The 17,210-nt window shown below is 41.0% G+C and overlaps 1 protein-coding gene across 6 annotated transcripts in view; it reads right to left on the minus strand.

Annotated features, from left to right (window-relative positions):
* Positions 1–16,511, minus strand: part of ELAVL4 (ELAV like RNA binding protein 4) — an 89,535-nt gene extending 73,024 nt beyond the window's left edge. Inside the window, exons 1-2 of one of the 6 annotated variants that reach the window (XM_072772187.1) lie at positions 12,256–12,624; positions 7,589–7,737 (exon numbers count right to left, since the gene is read on the minus strand). Coding sequence is in view for 5 of the 6 variants with exons in the window: in XM_072772183.1 (XP_072628284.1) it covers positions 16,353–16,400 (48 nt within the window). In the remaining variant the exon portion in view is untranslated. Of the gene's footprint in view, positions 1–7,588; positions 7,738–12,255; positions 12,625–13,031; positions 13,313–16,352 lie in introns of those variants that run through there. The other 5 variants (XM_072772183.1, XM_072772186.1, XM_072772185.1 and 2 more) reach the window with 5 other exon arrangements.
* Between the last annotated feature and the right edge of the window lie 699 nt (positions 16,512–17,210).

Genomic DNA, 17,210 nt, shown 5'->3' on the forward strand with positions numbered 1-17,210 from the left:
ATTCCCTGTAAAGAAGTTCTAACGCAGAGTAAGCACCTTAGTACATTTTCATGGAATTGAATAAATCGTTTACATTTTGTTCTAGAATTAGACACATCTGGGTTTAAACCAAATCTGGCCTAATTGCTGGCTGTGTCACCTTAGTTTACCTTTCAAAATCTCAGTTAGTTCATCCATAAAACAGGAAAATTAACATTTACCTCTTAAGGTTGCTCTAGGGATTAAAAGGAATGATGTGTAAGGCACAGCGCCTGACTCAGAGTAAGAACTCAAGAAAGGGAAGCTAAAGCTAATTTCATTATTTCTAGTCCCACCTCTAGATCACCTCCACTACTTAGTACTCTCATTATCATTATTACTTTGAAGGTTCAGCTAGGTAGCATGACCAAGGTATAAAATTTGCTAGTTAATAAATACTTTAATAGAGAGCCCCAACATATACCATGCAGATAGCCTTAATTTTCAAAGATTTAAGATACATTTTTCATGTTGGGATGTCTTGGTGGCTCAGTGGTTGAGCGTCTGCCTTTGGCTCAGGGTGTGATCCCAGGGACCCTGGCGAGTCTCGCATGGAGCTCCCTGCAGGGAGCCTGCTTCTCTCTCTGCTTATGCCTCTCTCAAGAATAATAATAAAAAAAATCTTAAAAAATACATTTTCCATATTAAATCTAAAATAATCAGATGTCATTTTTTTCTTTAATAATTTGGAAGATCCTAGAGATTTTGCATTGCATAGCTCTGAAAAAAAAAAAAGGTGACTGGTTTTTTTCCTTTGGATAATGCAGAGCTCACTATCACCTAGAACAGTGTTCGTTAGGGGCGCCTGGATGGCTCAATCAGTTAAGCATCTGCTTTTGGCTCAGGTCCTGATCTCAGGGTCCTGGGATCGAGCCCTGCTTTGGGCTCCCTCCACAGCAGAGTCTGCTTTTCCCTCTCCCTCTGCTTCTCCCCCTGCTTGTGCATGCACAATCTCTTTCTCTGTCAAATAAATAAAATCTTTAAAAAAAAAAAAAAAAACGACCAAAAACCAAAAACACAGTGCTTTTCAAATTTACTGACCAGGATTCAACAAAGCAAAAAAAGTAAGACATATAATGAACAGCAACTTCACATCACAACTCAAAACATAGGTAACTGAAACAAAAGTTTCACGAAATAATACCCTTAACAAGCACTAGCCACTGATCCTTTCCATTTCACTTATGTTTTCATTTTAAAAAAATTCTGGTCAAGACCCAGTAAAATAACTGTAGGCAAAACTAGAACCTAGTAATTTACTAATATTGTTATTCTATCTATTGGAATGTATCGAGGATATGGCTTAACTGATCCTCCCATCAAGACATGAAGTTGCATTAATGTGTTTTACATATTGAGAACCTGGAACTCAGCCAGGTTAGGTGGCTTGGGTGAATAAACTAAAGGACAGACCTAAACTCTCAAGTCAGAACTCTGTAGTTCAGACTCTAAAAAAATTATAACTCAATTCAATAAACGTGTGCCCAACATTGAATCAGAGAGCATTTGACACAATCTCTGCTCTCCAGAGCTCACAGACTACCAGGGAAGACAAGCATGCTCTGGCATATGCACTTGGAAGTCTGAAGTGGGTAGTTTTCTATTCTGGAGGAAATAAGCTGATTCCCCAACTACCATCATCCTTTCTCTGGCCACACATTTTCCCATGACATGAGCAGCTGGTGAGAGAATGCAGCGTGCTCCTCTAATGGCACACTTCTTTGCAATCTGAAATAAAGTTGATATTTTTTCCTCCTAGTGCTTTTTGGCACTGTAACCCCAAAAGCAATCCTCGATGTGACTGCACCAGTGAGCAGCATCATCATCATAACATCACACTCTGATTAGAAGAATGCTTTAATGCCAATTCTCTCTAAATAACCAATGTCTAATTCAGTAGTATCTTTTGGATGACCTCAACTTCTGAGAAATCATGACCCAATAAAGGCAAGTCTCAACCCTCCCAGACAATCAGGAAACTATAAGTCTCTAAGACATTTCGTAGCTACTGATTCAAATAAAGTTAAAACCAAGTCAGACACCTTAATCTTCCTAAATGATAAGTTTTCTTTATCTCTCTAGCTTTATCTTTACGCATCCTGTGTTGCATTTACACCATACTAATTATCATTCCTTAGGCAAGTGTCCATCTCGTGCCTTTACTTATACTCTTCCTTCCACACGGGATGCCCCGTTTTCCTGATTTCCCCGCCTACTCATCTTTCCTGGCTCCACCCAAATGGCATTTCCTCCTTGAAGACTGTCTCCTTCCCCCAGCAGCATGGGATGTCTCTTCTTCTGTCTATTGGACCTCCTCTGCTGAGACACTTTGCACATTTTGCCTGTCATAGTCCTTACTCACTATTTTAGAACATGTTTTAAAGACTGTGACATTCCAGGAGGCACCCAGAATGTGGTTCATAGGCCCAGACATGCAACTGTATTTGCCTATTCCACACTGAAAAATCTGATCTAGAAAAGGAATTATTTCTACTGATTTGCTTTCATTTTTGCTTTTTGCTCCTAGGGAAGTTAACTTTGTCTGAGCTGAACGTATTCCTCAGCACTCCGGAGCTAAGACGTCTGATACTGTTAAACATGTATCCCAGGGCAGGCAGCTGAGCTTTACTTTCTATAAAAAGGGGTTAACAACACCTGCCCTAACTACATTAGGGAGATCAACCCAACACCATAGGGCAAAAATGATACAATGTGAAGTGAATATGAGAAATCATCTCCTTAGTCACAGAGCCATTACAGCAGAGCTGTGCTGGGAATTGTGAAGTTCTAGAAATACAAGCTCCTCTGTTCTTGGAAAATTGACATGACGATAGTTCAGGAAGAATACTGTTATGATTATAGCCAACTGTAAGCCCATGTCTCCAAAATCCACCAACTAGAGACCTGTTTAAGAGTTTTTACTAAAGTTCTTCTAAGCTAAAAGTCTTTTCTTCTTGCTGATAACCTTAAGCCAAAGGTGTAAAGCATAAAGGAGTGGAGACTCAAGTACTGGTTTAAATATGGGGCAATTTTTTTAATAATATAAACAAAATATAAATATTTATCTAGCAAGGAGATCCTAAGAATATCCACCTGCCCCTTTCCTGCCCAGTCACCTGCTCAAATAGCTCACCCAATCTTCTTTTTTTGATCCACCATTAATAGGTGTGAGATTTTTCTAGGCTAACCTATGCACAAACATCTTCTAGCCTCTCTACATTCAAGCTCCCTTCTTCCACTACTGTATTCCCCCCCCGTACCAAAACATGCTATAAAAATCAACCAAATTCTTCCAGAAAGCTGGTGCACAAGGCTGCTTGCAAAATCCTTAGAAGAACTTGGTGAAGCCTTGAAATAGATACACGTGGAAAGAGAAAAATTCTATTGTCTGTTTCACAGTAAAGAGTCTTTTTTTTTTTTCTTTTTTTTTTTTTTTAACAGAAGCGTAGGTCCTGCAAAATGGTGCTTGGGGGATCAAATCAATTTATAATCCTTCCCCTGATTTTAAGGATTCAGTTGAAGGAAAAAAAATGACTCCCTTTCACAATCTTCTCATGATCATATAAAGTGAAATCCCAAATCCATGACATTAAAATACTGTTCCAAGGACATTACATATTTTTTTCAGTTTCAGTCGTGAACCCCTTCAGGTACTACTTGCATGGTTTCTTCACCCTCATTGGTAACAGCAACAGGTCTCATTTTAGAACAACCTGTGAATTTTATTGAACGTGCCTGTTTATTCCCCCTTTGCGAGCCTTGGGGAAAAGGCACAAAATTAGGCTCGGCCTAACACCGGTCCTGACAACTCCCATTACCCCTTCCCAAGTGCATGTGATCAGCAGTGACATCAAGGCCCTTATGGTGACTCTCGTCCTGTCCTTTCCTTTCTGCAAATGGGAGGGTCATAAATTGAGGGCCAGCATTCTGCTCACATCTCCCACACCTCTCCAGTCAATGCAATCGCTTCTAGAGCTATTTGCACTGCCAAAGCCATCCATCATCCTGCCTCACCAAGCAGGAGAAAGAAAACTGATGGCAAGTTAGAAAAATCTCATTAAGCCACTTTTTGCCTCAACCTCTTCACCACTCCTTGAAAAATAGGACTTCAAAATTCAGTCTGTTGGGGAAATAAGAGGGATAGAAGAAAAAAGCTGGTGTGGTAAAGAGGAAAAAAAATAGCTCCAAAGTAAGCTGGTTTCTGGGCCAAAGTCAAATAGCTCACAGGTTATAATAATATATTTTAGACAGCAAAGATGAGACTGTATTCATTAGCTTAACCCATTTTTTTTCCTGCTTGACTTCTGAATTTCCTAACAGACTCTTTCATGAAATTAAAAAAGGAAAAAACAGCGCTGATTAAAATTAATTTTATATTCACCTTTTTTCTCTTTTTAACAACTAAATCCCAAGTTAATTCTAATTCCAAAGGGGACTATGAATGCACCTTGCAAAAGTCTATGAGAATGCAGAAAACCTAATAAAGCCACACAATTCCAGGGAAGAACTGAGGGCTTGTTTGTGTTTAAAAATTACTGTATGTCACCCCCACCCTCCTTGAGTTCTGGGGAGAGCATTCAATGTCACTTCTCCCCAGGACATCTGGCACAGGGAGACTGAAGGAGACCTAACATTCTCTAGGCATCTTTAGTAGTCAGCTGTATGACTGGTGCCTTCCCATACTGTGTCTCGTCTGATCTTCACAAAACCCTGTGAGTCAGGCCTTCTCATCTCCTCTTAAAGATGAGGACATTGAAGCTTGAAAGCTGAAGGACCTCATCCAAGATCACTCAATTACTAATAGGGAAAGTCAGGATTCTAGCCCCAGTCCACCTGACTTCAAAGTCCTTGGCACTTCCTGGTTTCTTAAAACAAGATGCAACCTTTCCAGTTGGTTGCCTGTACCAGGCACACCATGAAGATCCTGTGAATCCAGAGAAAGACTTGTGGTTCCGTAGCCTCTGAGCTGGCCCTGCCACTAAGGACATGGGGATAGTGGTATCTAGCAGAAACAAATCTAATTTTTCTACATACGTACAAGTCGATGTAAATGCTTTTAGCTCCATCTGCACACTGGCCCTCTGGGTCCTAATCACAATAACAAGGTTGATTTCAGGATTGGAACCTTTTCTACTACAGAGGTGATTAAAATATAATCAAGCTGGAAAGTTATCCTCCCCCAAAGCCACCTAAAACAGAGCAACTCCAAAATAAAACCAATTTACATATTTTAGCCCAAATTAAAAAGTAAAAGCTAAGGATTCCCTTTTAATATCCTGAATAATAAATGCACATTTATGTAAAGTTTCCTTTGGGGAATGGTTACTATGAAGACAACTTTCCCAATATTATTCATAAATATCACTTTTGTTTTGGTGTTACAGTAAGAATCTGGACTTGTGGGAATTGTACTGTCTGTACCCAGTGCATCAACAGAGATAATTAATATTGAAGACAAGTACAATATCCAGAATTTTAGATGTGTGGTTGGCTGCATTACAAAAAGTAACATAAGAGAGGATGAGTCAAATCTGGTCAAAATCACACATTCCAGGGACTTAGTCGTTTACTCCATTTTAAGTGAGCACTCTCCTAATAAAAGTTTCATTAGTAAAGATTGCAAGTTCTCAGGCTTTCCATGACAGACTTTTAAATAGCACTTAGAGCTAAAGTTTATCATTAAAGCTGTATTTACTACTGCTGCATCTTCAAAGGGGGCACTTGAAAAGAGAAAAGTTCAACTCAGCCTGTTAATTTTCAAGTACAAATTAAAAAGGAAAACTCTAAAGGTTTGGACTGCCAGCTTAGGAAAACAGGCTACTTGAGAAGTCATTATCGGCACATCCCAAGCACACTGGGCATCGTGGCTGTCCATCTATACCATCCTCACCCCGCTGCAGGCAGGATGTGGGTGTGTATCACGACATTACTCTATGACATCTGCTCCATGTGCAAACTTACCGTTTGCACAAGGGCCTGCCAAGAGGGTCACTATCTTCTGAGGTCCTTCCTGGAAGGTGACATGAGGGAGAGGTACTCAAAGAAGCATCTCTGTTAGAACAGCCTTTGCATTTCTGTAAAATTGATTGGCTCTAGCCAAGCTCATGGGTAGCAGACAGAAAGACAAATTCCTACTCCTGTCTAAACTTTACCTTTCCTGGAAGCGAACATCTCCATACATGGAACCTTACAGACAAAAATATCCAGAAGATCTTTGACTTCTATCTTTTGGAGTCATGCCTAGGCTCTTACAAATACAAAAAGAAAACATTTGTGTATTTGAATGTTCCAACAGATCTCTTCCCATAGCTTGACACAAACTGGGTTACGTAACAACCAACCTTACAAGCCCTCACCTGAACCTTAGCCCCAACCACAGGGACTTACTTACACTCTTATTCTGTCTTCTGATCAGTGCCAGAAGAAAAAGAAACGGTGACCTTGAATTCCACCTTCCAGAGAAAGGTACATAGTAAGTCCTCAACAGATGATAGCCTAGCCTCCTCGATGAACACAGCTGGGAAAACAACTTCAAGGGCTAGTCGCCACAAGACAGTAGACGACAGAAGGTAACTGAGTCATAGAAGGAGCAGGAGTGGATTCAACGCCACAAAGTGCAGAGAGGAGGCAACCTCCACGTTGTGGTGTGTTTTTCAGAATTCAGCATCTTGCTAGAATTGTTTCTCTGCTTCCTCATATCCTGAAAATAGAACTAAACTTCTTATAGAAAAAATATATTTATGAATTATATTTTTATAGCTTTAACATGAATAATTAAAAAAATTAAACTCGAGTTTAAATGTTATCTTTCAAACCAAGAGTCCCAGGTGAGTTATTTTTAAGAGAGACCTATGACTTGTAATCTTTTTCCATTTTTAAAAAATCACATATGCTAGTTTTGCACTTTACTTTTGTGGTTAAAAATAAGGCTTTCCAAAAACAACAAAAAACAAAGCGCAAGCACAACAATTACATTGACCTTATTTCTTCAACATTTTCACTGCTTCCTCAACAAAAATTATTTAAAGATTCCTTTATGGTGTTCAGCATTTCGTGATCCTGATGGAGAAAGATCCATATTGAGGGGAAAACATCTCTCGTATTAAATAGAACGAGGAACTGAAGGATGATCTTCCCCATAGCAAAAATGGTCCATCCTAAAATGGCCAAGTAAAAGGCAAAATCTTGGGGGTGGAGCGTGGGGAGAGAGAGAGAAGAGCGAGAGCGAGGGGGGCAGGGGGAGCAACCAGCATATTAGGAGCACTGACACTGCATAATTTATTTCTTAATGAATGTACAAGGAACAGCATAAATATTACCATTAAGCAGAGTGAACATCCAAAGCAAGCTAGCTGGCTGATTGCTTTCTTATTTTTTATTCTTTTGTAACAATTCCATTTCCAAAGTGCTTGATTCCTAACACTGATGCTCCAAAGCTATTGTGAGCACTCTGCCTGAATACTTAATGAAGTAAACAACAAACAAAATGGCTCATCTTTGGTGCCCCTAGCTAGCATCCCAAACTGGATATAATTAAAGGTGTGAACAAGCAAGCAAGGAAGTAATGAACCTGCAAAGTCAAGGTTCTGAGAAATGATCAGGCTCCCGCACTGCACCAGTTCAAATTTCTCACTCATTATCTCTTCTATCGGCAGGCGCAGATCCACATGTTGGTGCCCCTCTCCATTCTTGTCCTCCAGCCTTTTTCTCTTTCCATTTCTAGATGAGTAATTTATGACAATTACTGCTTGTGATAACTCCCACCCATCCACAGATCACCTTTCTTTTCACCCTTAAAAAGCCACTCACCTATAATAGCCCTCTACCCTTAAAATACACTGAGATCTTAAAAATACGAGGATGTTTCTGAAGCACACACATACACACACAAACTCCCAAAACAATGCAGGAACTGCGAACACAGGCACCCTACCTCCTACTTGTTTTTCCAATGGTTAAAGATTAGGTTCAAATGCTCCCAAAGAAAAAGCAACTCTCCTTCCACATACATGTACATTTTAATTTGAACCCATCCCCTTGATTGAGAGAGCAGCTTCGAGATCACAAATATGGTTATGGATCTGCACATTTGTAGTTTCTCAAGTGGCAACTAAAGGAAGGTGTTTGGTTACTAATGGAAGTCTGCAGGGTCTGGATATATCTTTTTGATTAAGTTTTGCATTTTTCTAATAAGAAAACTCTTGGAGTTTGTGAGGAGGAGAAGCCACTTCTTATGGGAAGCCAGCCCAGTTTGGTTTTCTTTCCATTTTTAGATGCACATACACTTGCAAGTATGTATACACATTTGGTAATACCAAATAAGGAAAACCTAAGACAGGTGCAGGATTCCAGAAACACACATGCCTACACAGATACACACACACACACACACACACACACACACAGAATCTCCCTCTTTCACATATACATATTTGCCACATATCTATCTAATGGATGGAAGAACAGACAGCGGGCAATAAAAGGTTGACTTCACTTTTAAAAGGAGATTTGGCCAATTCTTTACAACATGGTCCATCTACTGGAAGATAGTAAGATAAAAGCTTGAGAATGTTTGTGCCCCTTTATACCCCCAAAATTCCTAATGACATTGGGAAAAAATACTGCATTGCAGCATTTGCCAGCGCACACTCATGTGTCTAGCATCCGCTGGCCAGCTCACCAACAAATGTACATATTAAGTGTCCAGGCATATAAATTAAGTGCCTGGTGGCCACAGATCATTGGAACTGATGAAGAAATTTATCAAGGCCAAAGTACCTCCGTCCACACACAATGACCTCTATCAACCCCGCCATTCCTTAGTTGCGGTACACACAATTTGTTTCTTTTTTTTTTTTTATTAAAATAAGGCATTAAGATGCCAAGGACTAAGTGAAGCAGCATATATTCTCATGGAAGGAACAGTATTTGGTCTACATGTAGGAAAAGAATCCACCCACAATAAAGAAATAAGTGCAAAGGGAAGAAATCAAACCAAAGAAAGGACTTGCCCTGAGGAAACCTTTTCATTGTTAGTGGTAATTCTTACTTGAGAAAAACACCTTGATTCACCCACAAATTCTTTTAGAGACACTGAACATACACACAAAGCACTATTCAGGCATGATCTCTAGATTCGAAATGTCAAGCAGATTACCCCCAACAGAAATGCTAAGTTTAAAATACGTGAAGTCAACCAGGTCTCAAACCCTTTTTCAAGACTGAGTTACGAACTCAAACGCAGATGCGTAGCTCATTTTCTTTCTCTTTCCTTAAGAGAAAAATTCCATTGTTATTAGCTCACAACACTCTGGCCCTCCTCTCATCACAAAATCCTTGAATATTCAAAGGACCAATAAAGGGCTATAGGGAGAGGAAAAACTTTTAAGGCTTTGGAAAACTATCAAACAGAAGCAAGTTCATCTGTATCTGGCCAGGACGATGACTTGAATGAATGGCAGTTAGAAATGAATGGGACTACAGAAATGAGTGGCTAAGTTGCTTGTTAGGCTTTTTTTTTCTTCTAACCGAGATATTAAAATTATCTTATAAGTCTGTGATTCTCAAAGCAGTTTCTCAGCCATTTCCCTAGCTATTTTCATTTTATCCTTTTAAAAATTTAAATATTAAACGATGTAGCCATGATGTTACAATGATATATACGGACATTCTGATCATTAAAACTGCGATGTAGTCAGGTGTTTTTTGCAGAAATATTTCTGATCAGATTTTCATTTCTTAATAAATGCACACTCAGCCCTGTGTTTCCATAAAGGCACACCTCCACATGCAGGTAGTAGGCATTAATATTTTTAAGACAAAGAAGCAAGAAAGGTCAGCAGTAGAACCACGTGTCTTTTTTACAACCCATGACAAGGTGACAGTTCTTATGGAAACGATTTTCCCCCTAACTAAAAAATGATAGAAATTTCTCAGAAAAAAAAAACTCTGTTAGAGATAATAAAAAACTAGTCTAATCTTTAAGAGATATATGGCTATGCAAAGGTTCGAGTGTTCGACATATGACAAAAAATAAGTTTATATATATTTCCTCAAGAGTAGACAAAACAAAAAGAAGCCCTTTGCAAGGAAAAAAGGGGGGGGGGGCGGTGAGTGCAGAGATTTGCAATGGAGAGAGTAAAAATTAAGAGTACCTTCAGTAAAGCCAACTATATTTCCTAACCTTTTAACATATTTCAGTATAATTTTAATCTCTCATTTTTGGGCTTAACATTAGCTACATGATCATGTATCTAATTTGGAAGGAACCATAACAGATCATGGTTTTATGCTACCTCCTATTCGCCTAAGCACTATACCTTTCTGTTCTCTGGTACCCACCATCACGAGAAAAAGAGCCTACTAGAAAAGCACACTCAGAGAAAAAGGGAGAGACGCCTGTCACCCAGCGCACGCACGGGTCCTAGACGTTCAGAGACACTAAAAAAAAAAAAATTAGCTTTTCACTCAGTTTATGCCAAGATCAGACCCAGGACCAAATGCCTTGCAGTTGCTGCAAGGGTGCAGCCTGATGGACCTTGTGGTTAGAGGTATAGAGTGGTAAACGAAGCAAAGGCCAAAATGCAGTTTTTCATTTATTATTTTTAAAAGTAATTTCTACTTAGGATATAAAATGAGGGATGCAATGAACTCCCTGGAATTGTAGTATCAACATCTGATTTAGTAAAAACACCAATATCACCTAGCACAAAATCATTGCTTTAGGGTAAATCTATTCTACCTATATTTTTCCTATGGATATTTGCTGGAAATTTCTAAGAAATCATTTGCAGAACCTATCAGCTGTGGGAGTTCACTATTATGCTTCCGTCAACTTCATTCAATATAATTTACATTTTTTTCAAATGGCCTCACAGGATTCCTTGCGATTTTTCGCACGTACAATTTCACAGCAGGGAAAAGGGGGAAAGAGAGAGAGAGAGAGAGAGAGAAAGGGGGGGAAAAAAGCAAGATTCCCTACCCTCCCTTCCCCCTCGTCTTCTTCCCTCTCTGTTTTTTAAACCAAAAAAAAAAAAACAACAACAACAACAACAAAAAAACAAAACAAAACAAAACACAAAAACCCAGGAGAGACAGAACAGATGCTTAAAAATAGATTTCTAAAAATCACTGTAAACCAGAGTTAGAAATGTAATTAACACCTATTTATAAAGAATAATTAAAGTTGGGCCGGCCACAAAGAACAGCAAAGATAATCGAGGTCCTGTCCTCCCCCCTTTTTACACTGTTTGCAGTGTGTTCTCATGATAGCCACCTGCTCCCGACTCGGCTTTTCCTCTGTTCGTTTCCCCGGCAACCTTTCATTGGGTTTTCCTCCCAGCTATCGCTTTCAGTTGGGCTGCTCGGTCTAATCTTATTTGTTTTACACCCATCAAAACAAGCAGCCAGACAAAGGCAATCCTCTAAGAATGGGAAAAAGACCACAGCTTTGTTATAACATCTATGCAGAGCGAAAAGTCCTCCCCAGGCTTTGCTAGCAAAAAATAAGTGAGATGGATATGAATTTACAGCCTCCCCACACACCCGGCTTTGAAGCCCCCGTGAAAGCTATTGCTGGTGAAATTCAAAGTCAAAGTGGGCACCCGTGGCATCTGATTGTGCCATTTTGTGCCATGTCTTCGGGGTCAACATCAGGCGACAGGAGCGGCACTCAAGGAGTTTCCCTGCTTCTTTTTTTTTCCCCCGAAAAAGATGATACTAAAAATAGATTTACTACTTTGGCAGAAAGGTTTTCCACTTCCCCTTCCACATCCCAAAGTCCTGTTTCACAAATGCATCTGCTGGTACTGAACCCCACCTCCCCACCCCTCATATCCAGCCTTCCCCATCACTCCTAGTAGGAGACTAAAAAAGAAATGTGCCTTTAACTTTAACAGTCATGTAATTCTGCTGAAAGCTCACAGAGGCGGTGGACACGCCAGCCAACAGCGACGGTGACATTGTGATTGTCAAAAAAGGCACCAACCTTGCTTGGCTAAATGTGTGTTCGATGGAAGAGGCAGTGTGTGTGCCTTGTGTGCATGCAGTGCCATTACACTTGGAGATGGATTCTGGCTTTCAGAAAAGAGAAATACTAATAAACACACACATACACACACACGATCTGCACGGTGATTTACGATGCACGGTCCATCATCCTTACACACACACACACACACACACACACACACACACGGCTGGAATCTCCAAGCTGCCTTCCTCTGAATTTTCACTTACCATCTTCAAGCCATTCCACTCCATCTGTGATCAGAAGAAGATGGACCCTCACACAGTGTGTCAAAAGCGGAAAGGAACGTTATGTAAAAGCTGACATTCCTTCTTACAGAGCTGCTGCCCAGGGAAGGAAGCAACAACTCAACACGCCAGGCACCGCTACACATACAAGCCGCCTCCTCTTTTTTATGAGGTCATGACAGGAAACTCTTTGAAATACAAGATGCAGCATTTACTGAAGCCCAAATAAATCACTCTCTTTGCCGTTTTGACTGCGCAGTCCCCCGAAACACCACTGCCCATCTCAACGTTCAGGATCCAGGAGCTGCCTCTCAAGCTTTACATTTCCAGCATGGAAATGGAGATTCCTAGCCCCGCTGCATCCACCTCCAGCCCCACAAAACCCAGGCACATAGACAAACCCCCCTCTCCCTTACAAAAAAAAAAAAAAAAGCCTTTTCTGCCAATATGGTCTCATGTAATATAACCTCTTTCAGCAAACCAGCAATTATTTCAGTCCACCTCCCCTCTATACCAGCCCCCTCCTTTATGTTGAAGGGAAAACTGACAATGACCTGTTAAAAATGACAATCTATTTCCCCACTGCTTTTCAATAAAAGGACCTACCGGCACTCTCTACACAAAAGAGATAGTAAATGTAGGAACCAAACAGCAGCAGAGAACTAAACTCTTGTGCAAGCATAAGACTGGTCAAGGTGTAGATGCTTTTCTTCCCTCCAGCAACACAAACAACAGATTATAAATCTAGTCATACCTACCATAACCATTCTTATTGGCAAATATTGGGTCTCGCAGAGCTTCGACTCTTCTTTTAAAATTTGCAAAGGTTTCAGGATATATTTTTTAAATGACTACTATTGTTATATATATTTAAAGATCCACAAAACACAATGTGGATGATTGTAAAGTAAATCAATTATTTGGGGGGAGGGGATGGGGGAGAGAAAGAAAAAAAAAAAAGAAAGAAAAGGAGCAGTGAGCTGAAACCCCCGATTCTAGGATGTAGATAAGAACAACTGAACAGAGCCTTGCTGAAATTGGCTCGAAGCTTCCCCTTTTTACATCCATTTATGGGACCATCTGTCAGCCGAAGCCAGGATCTGATTGGCTGGGAAAACGAAGGGAGGCGTTGCAACATCAGGTGCTATTTAAATTAGCTACTGCCAGATTGACGATGTTAATGATTTGGTGACCTCTACAACAACAGAGACCAGATTTCTGAACTGCTTCTTGTGTCTGGTAATTAAGGCCAGGCTGAAGCAACAACAGCCATACTTGTATTTTTACCTTTTCCCTCCTCCTAGCTCAAAAGTACTGTAACAACTGCAGGTCACCGGACGGCCGCTGCTTGCAAACCCTAACGGTGGGAGTGTCCCCCCTTTCCCCTGTCCTGAGGGCTGCAACGCCAAACCCCTTTGACAGAGGGCTTTTCCAGGATAGAATATTTTCAACCACCTTATCTTTCTCGACAGTTGCTTTCTAGCGAAATGCATATTTAATGATCTGCCTCTAGGCTTAAAGATACAACAAAAGCACTTTAATGTGCTAATACATCTACATTTTAACTTTATTATTTCCTAATATTGCTGATTTTTAGTAAGTAATGCTCCTTCTGCAGCTAACCAGGCCAGCGTTTCAGGAGAAAGCAAGTTTGAGATTGTGTTTGCTCCACAAACTGGGTTCCTCCAAGTTTGATTCAGAAAACTACTTCCTAATAAACAAAAAAAGAAAAAAAGCTGGTGGGGGGGGGGGCGGGGAGGAGGGCAGCTGTCAGCCTCTACCTTTCTGCCTTCTGTCTGAGCTTTTCAAAACACAGAATGATGAATGATTTATTTAAATGAATTTATTTCTCAACTTGGATGGGGCATGATCTGAATTTTTAAAAATCCACTAAAACACAATCTCTCTTTACTATCCTCACTGCTATAAAGAATGGTAAAGCAAGCTATTAACAACAGCGTCATTTCATGACCGGTGCAAAGTGCTCATCTTGCTGACTGAACACGTGATTTTGCTTCTCTCCTCCAAAAGATGTCTTTTTCCTTCGGCCTCTTAAAAGACTTGCAAAGAGACATCTAGCAAGTGTGTGGTGATGTATACAGTCCGCCTGCCTATGTTGTGCATTTCATAACCTCTGTGATACCAGCCTTCAGTGGTACAGTAATTTGCTCTGGTTTGGGTTTTAAGGTGGCTTACCTGAGGAACTTATGCTTTACTTCTAACCAAAAAGCTAATTTATCACTATTTATTTAATTCATAGTTTAGTCAATTTGTTCTTCAGTGAATACAGAGAGGTAACAAATGTTACTAAAGAAATAATGCAAAATAATTTAAATTTTGGCTGGACTTGGCAGCGAGATGGGCCTGGGAAGAATAGAAATACAGACTGAAAATCATGCTACACTCTGGACCCCAAGTCCGAGAATAGATGGGCCTGTGAAAAATTAGTCAAAAAAGAAAAAACCTTTACATTTAAAAAATTAGAACTATTGTCTCCCAGCTACTATTTCACAAGCACACACCCATAAATATACACGCTTAGATATGCACGCTTTGAAAAATACAGATACACCATGAAATAATACATGTTGGGTACACTATATGGAAAATTAGAGTTGAATATTAACGCATCGAGCTGTTAGAAATACAAATCCATGAAACAGAAAAGTAGAAATGTCAAAACTATAATCCCTTCAAGTGGAACCAGACTGAATTAAGTAAACTTTTAAGATAATTTCTCTAGCAAATACACAAAGAGTCGTACAAGTCACAATAGTACTACTGGATCTGCTGAACTATGTTCCCGGGATGAAGTCCTAGGTTGAGTGTTCTACAGAGCGCAACACACAGACGCAGGGCAGGGACAGGTGCCCTAAATCAATGACAGCAGCCCTGAGTGCCATCTCCCCCACACGGAGTACTGTGAGGAGAAACCCATGAACGCAGGGCTGAAAAACACACAGATGAAAACAGCTCACTCCAGAGCAAAATATTTCCTTTGCCTTTCTCTGGAGGTTACCAAAGTCAGAATTTCTTAAAACCACTCTCCCGCATCCAGCCTAACCCCAGCACGCTCAGCGAGCTATTAATTACCATCAGGTGTATCAGAAGATGCTGTGGCCGCTCAGCTGAAGCAGGACTGTGCACTACGGCCCAAGTAATCAGCTGGCTTGCGAGGCTGGAAAATCCATGCACTTTGTATATTGATCACTTCTCCAAAAACCCTCCACTCCGAAGTCTTTCAAGGGAATCCTCAAGCAAATGCACAAATGTCCTCAGAGGCCTTTTCTCTAAAGACAAAGGCCGAATGCTATTGTTGGGAAAAGTCAACCTTATTATTGCATTTCCAATAGTACCATTCATCTTTCAGAGTGAGGGGCTGACCGCTCCATCAGTGGTGTGACATTTGTAAAGCAACAGATTCTCAATATATTATCTCAAGAATCAGGCAGGCGAGTCTCCCAGTCATGCAGGATTTTTTTTTTCCTTCTGCCACAATCCTCCACCACCAGAGAAATAAACTTGTCTCACTCGGGCAGCTAAGGCGACCTAAAAATGACACCCCGGAGCTGTGGGGCCGCCAGCGTCGCTGGATCCCTCTTACCATAAATGAGCAGTTTCTGGACTCATTAATAACAATTTCCCTTAAAAGGAGGACTCTCCTATCAGTCAGCCCCTTGCCACCATGCACACATCCCAAAGGTTGCAGACATGTCAGCATCAGTCGCCGGCAGCCAGCTTTCCCACACAGGGTCCAGATGGACTGTACCAGAAGCCAATTCAGCGTTAATAACTCCCTACTCCGCGCAGCGCAGAAGCCTTACGTGGCACAATGGGCCAGCGAACAGCAGCCGGCTGAAGCTGCAAACGGAAAAGACAAACCAAATTCTCCAAAAGCACCAAAAGGAAGGAACAGAAAGGGAAGCGTGAACTGTATTCCTTGACTTCCAGGAGAAGAAAAAAAGGGGGGAGGGGGAAGAAAAAAGAAAAAAAAAGAGAATCCTTCATAAACATAGGGGGATAAAAATGAAGGGGGGGGGGAAACAGATGCTGCCCAGAAAAAAGTGACAAAATATTACCTCATTATTTAACAAAGCAGCATTAAGCGTCCTGCTGATTTCAAACATCTTGCCACAGATTTTGTTTTAAGAGAAACAGTTAGAATCCTTTGCAAAGCACTCCGTCTGCAAAGGGTTCTTCAGTGCTGCTGCGCGCCCCGGAACAGTCAATATAGGATTTCCCCGGAGTTTGCACATTAAAACCTGAGCCCGTGAGCCGCGTTCTCCCCGCATCTCCCCCACCGTGGGCTCCTTCACGTGCGCTGCTCTCTTTGCAGGAAGGAGCAGCCTGCCCCAAACATGGCTGGTGTCTAAACTACTCTTTAAAGTAACAGTTCACGACACAGCCACCAGGTGGGTAGAGGGCACAGACTCAGATGAACCATCCTAGAGGGCTGTTGTCCCCCCCCCCCCCCCCCCCCCGCCCCAGGTGTGGAGTGTGATGCGAGAAACGCCAGCCTCCTAACGGGCACCGGGTCTCCTCTCTCCCTGTATCTTGTCAAAATAAATAAATAAAATTCCATCTCCTGACTTCTAGCGAGGAAGCAAAACAAAACACCAGCACCAATTCTAATAAGAGCTGTGAAGAAGGAAACACAAACATGCTTTGTTTCATTCAGCGAGGGATGAGCAAGGAAAACCCAAGCAACACAGAGCAAGCGGGTGGTGGGGGACGACCAGAAACTCCACGGAAATGATCCTCCTGCAGCAAAGGGAGGAGAATATTGATTCACATGATAAAAAACCAATTCAAAAGTAAACATATGGACGAAGCACATACAAGATGGAGGCAAGAGTTTGAGGGCGCAACTTTGCTTCTGGGTAAAGCATTAGGTTTGTCTGATAGGGTCCTTCATGATAGGAAATAACTCAAAAGCT

Source organism: Canis lupus, chromosome 13 (assembly GCF_048164855.1).
Source record: "Canis lupus baileyi chromosome 13, mCanLup2.hap1, whole genome shotgun sequence".
NCBI classification, from domain to species: domain Eukaryota; kingdom Metazoa; phylum Chordata; class Mammalia; order Carnivora; family Canidae; genus Canis; species Canis lupus.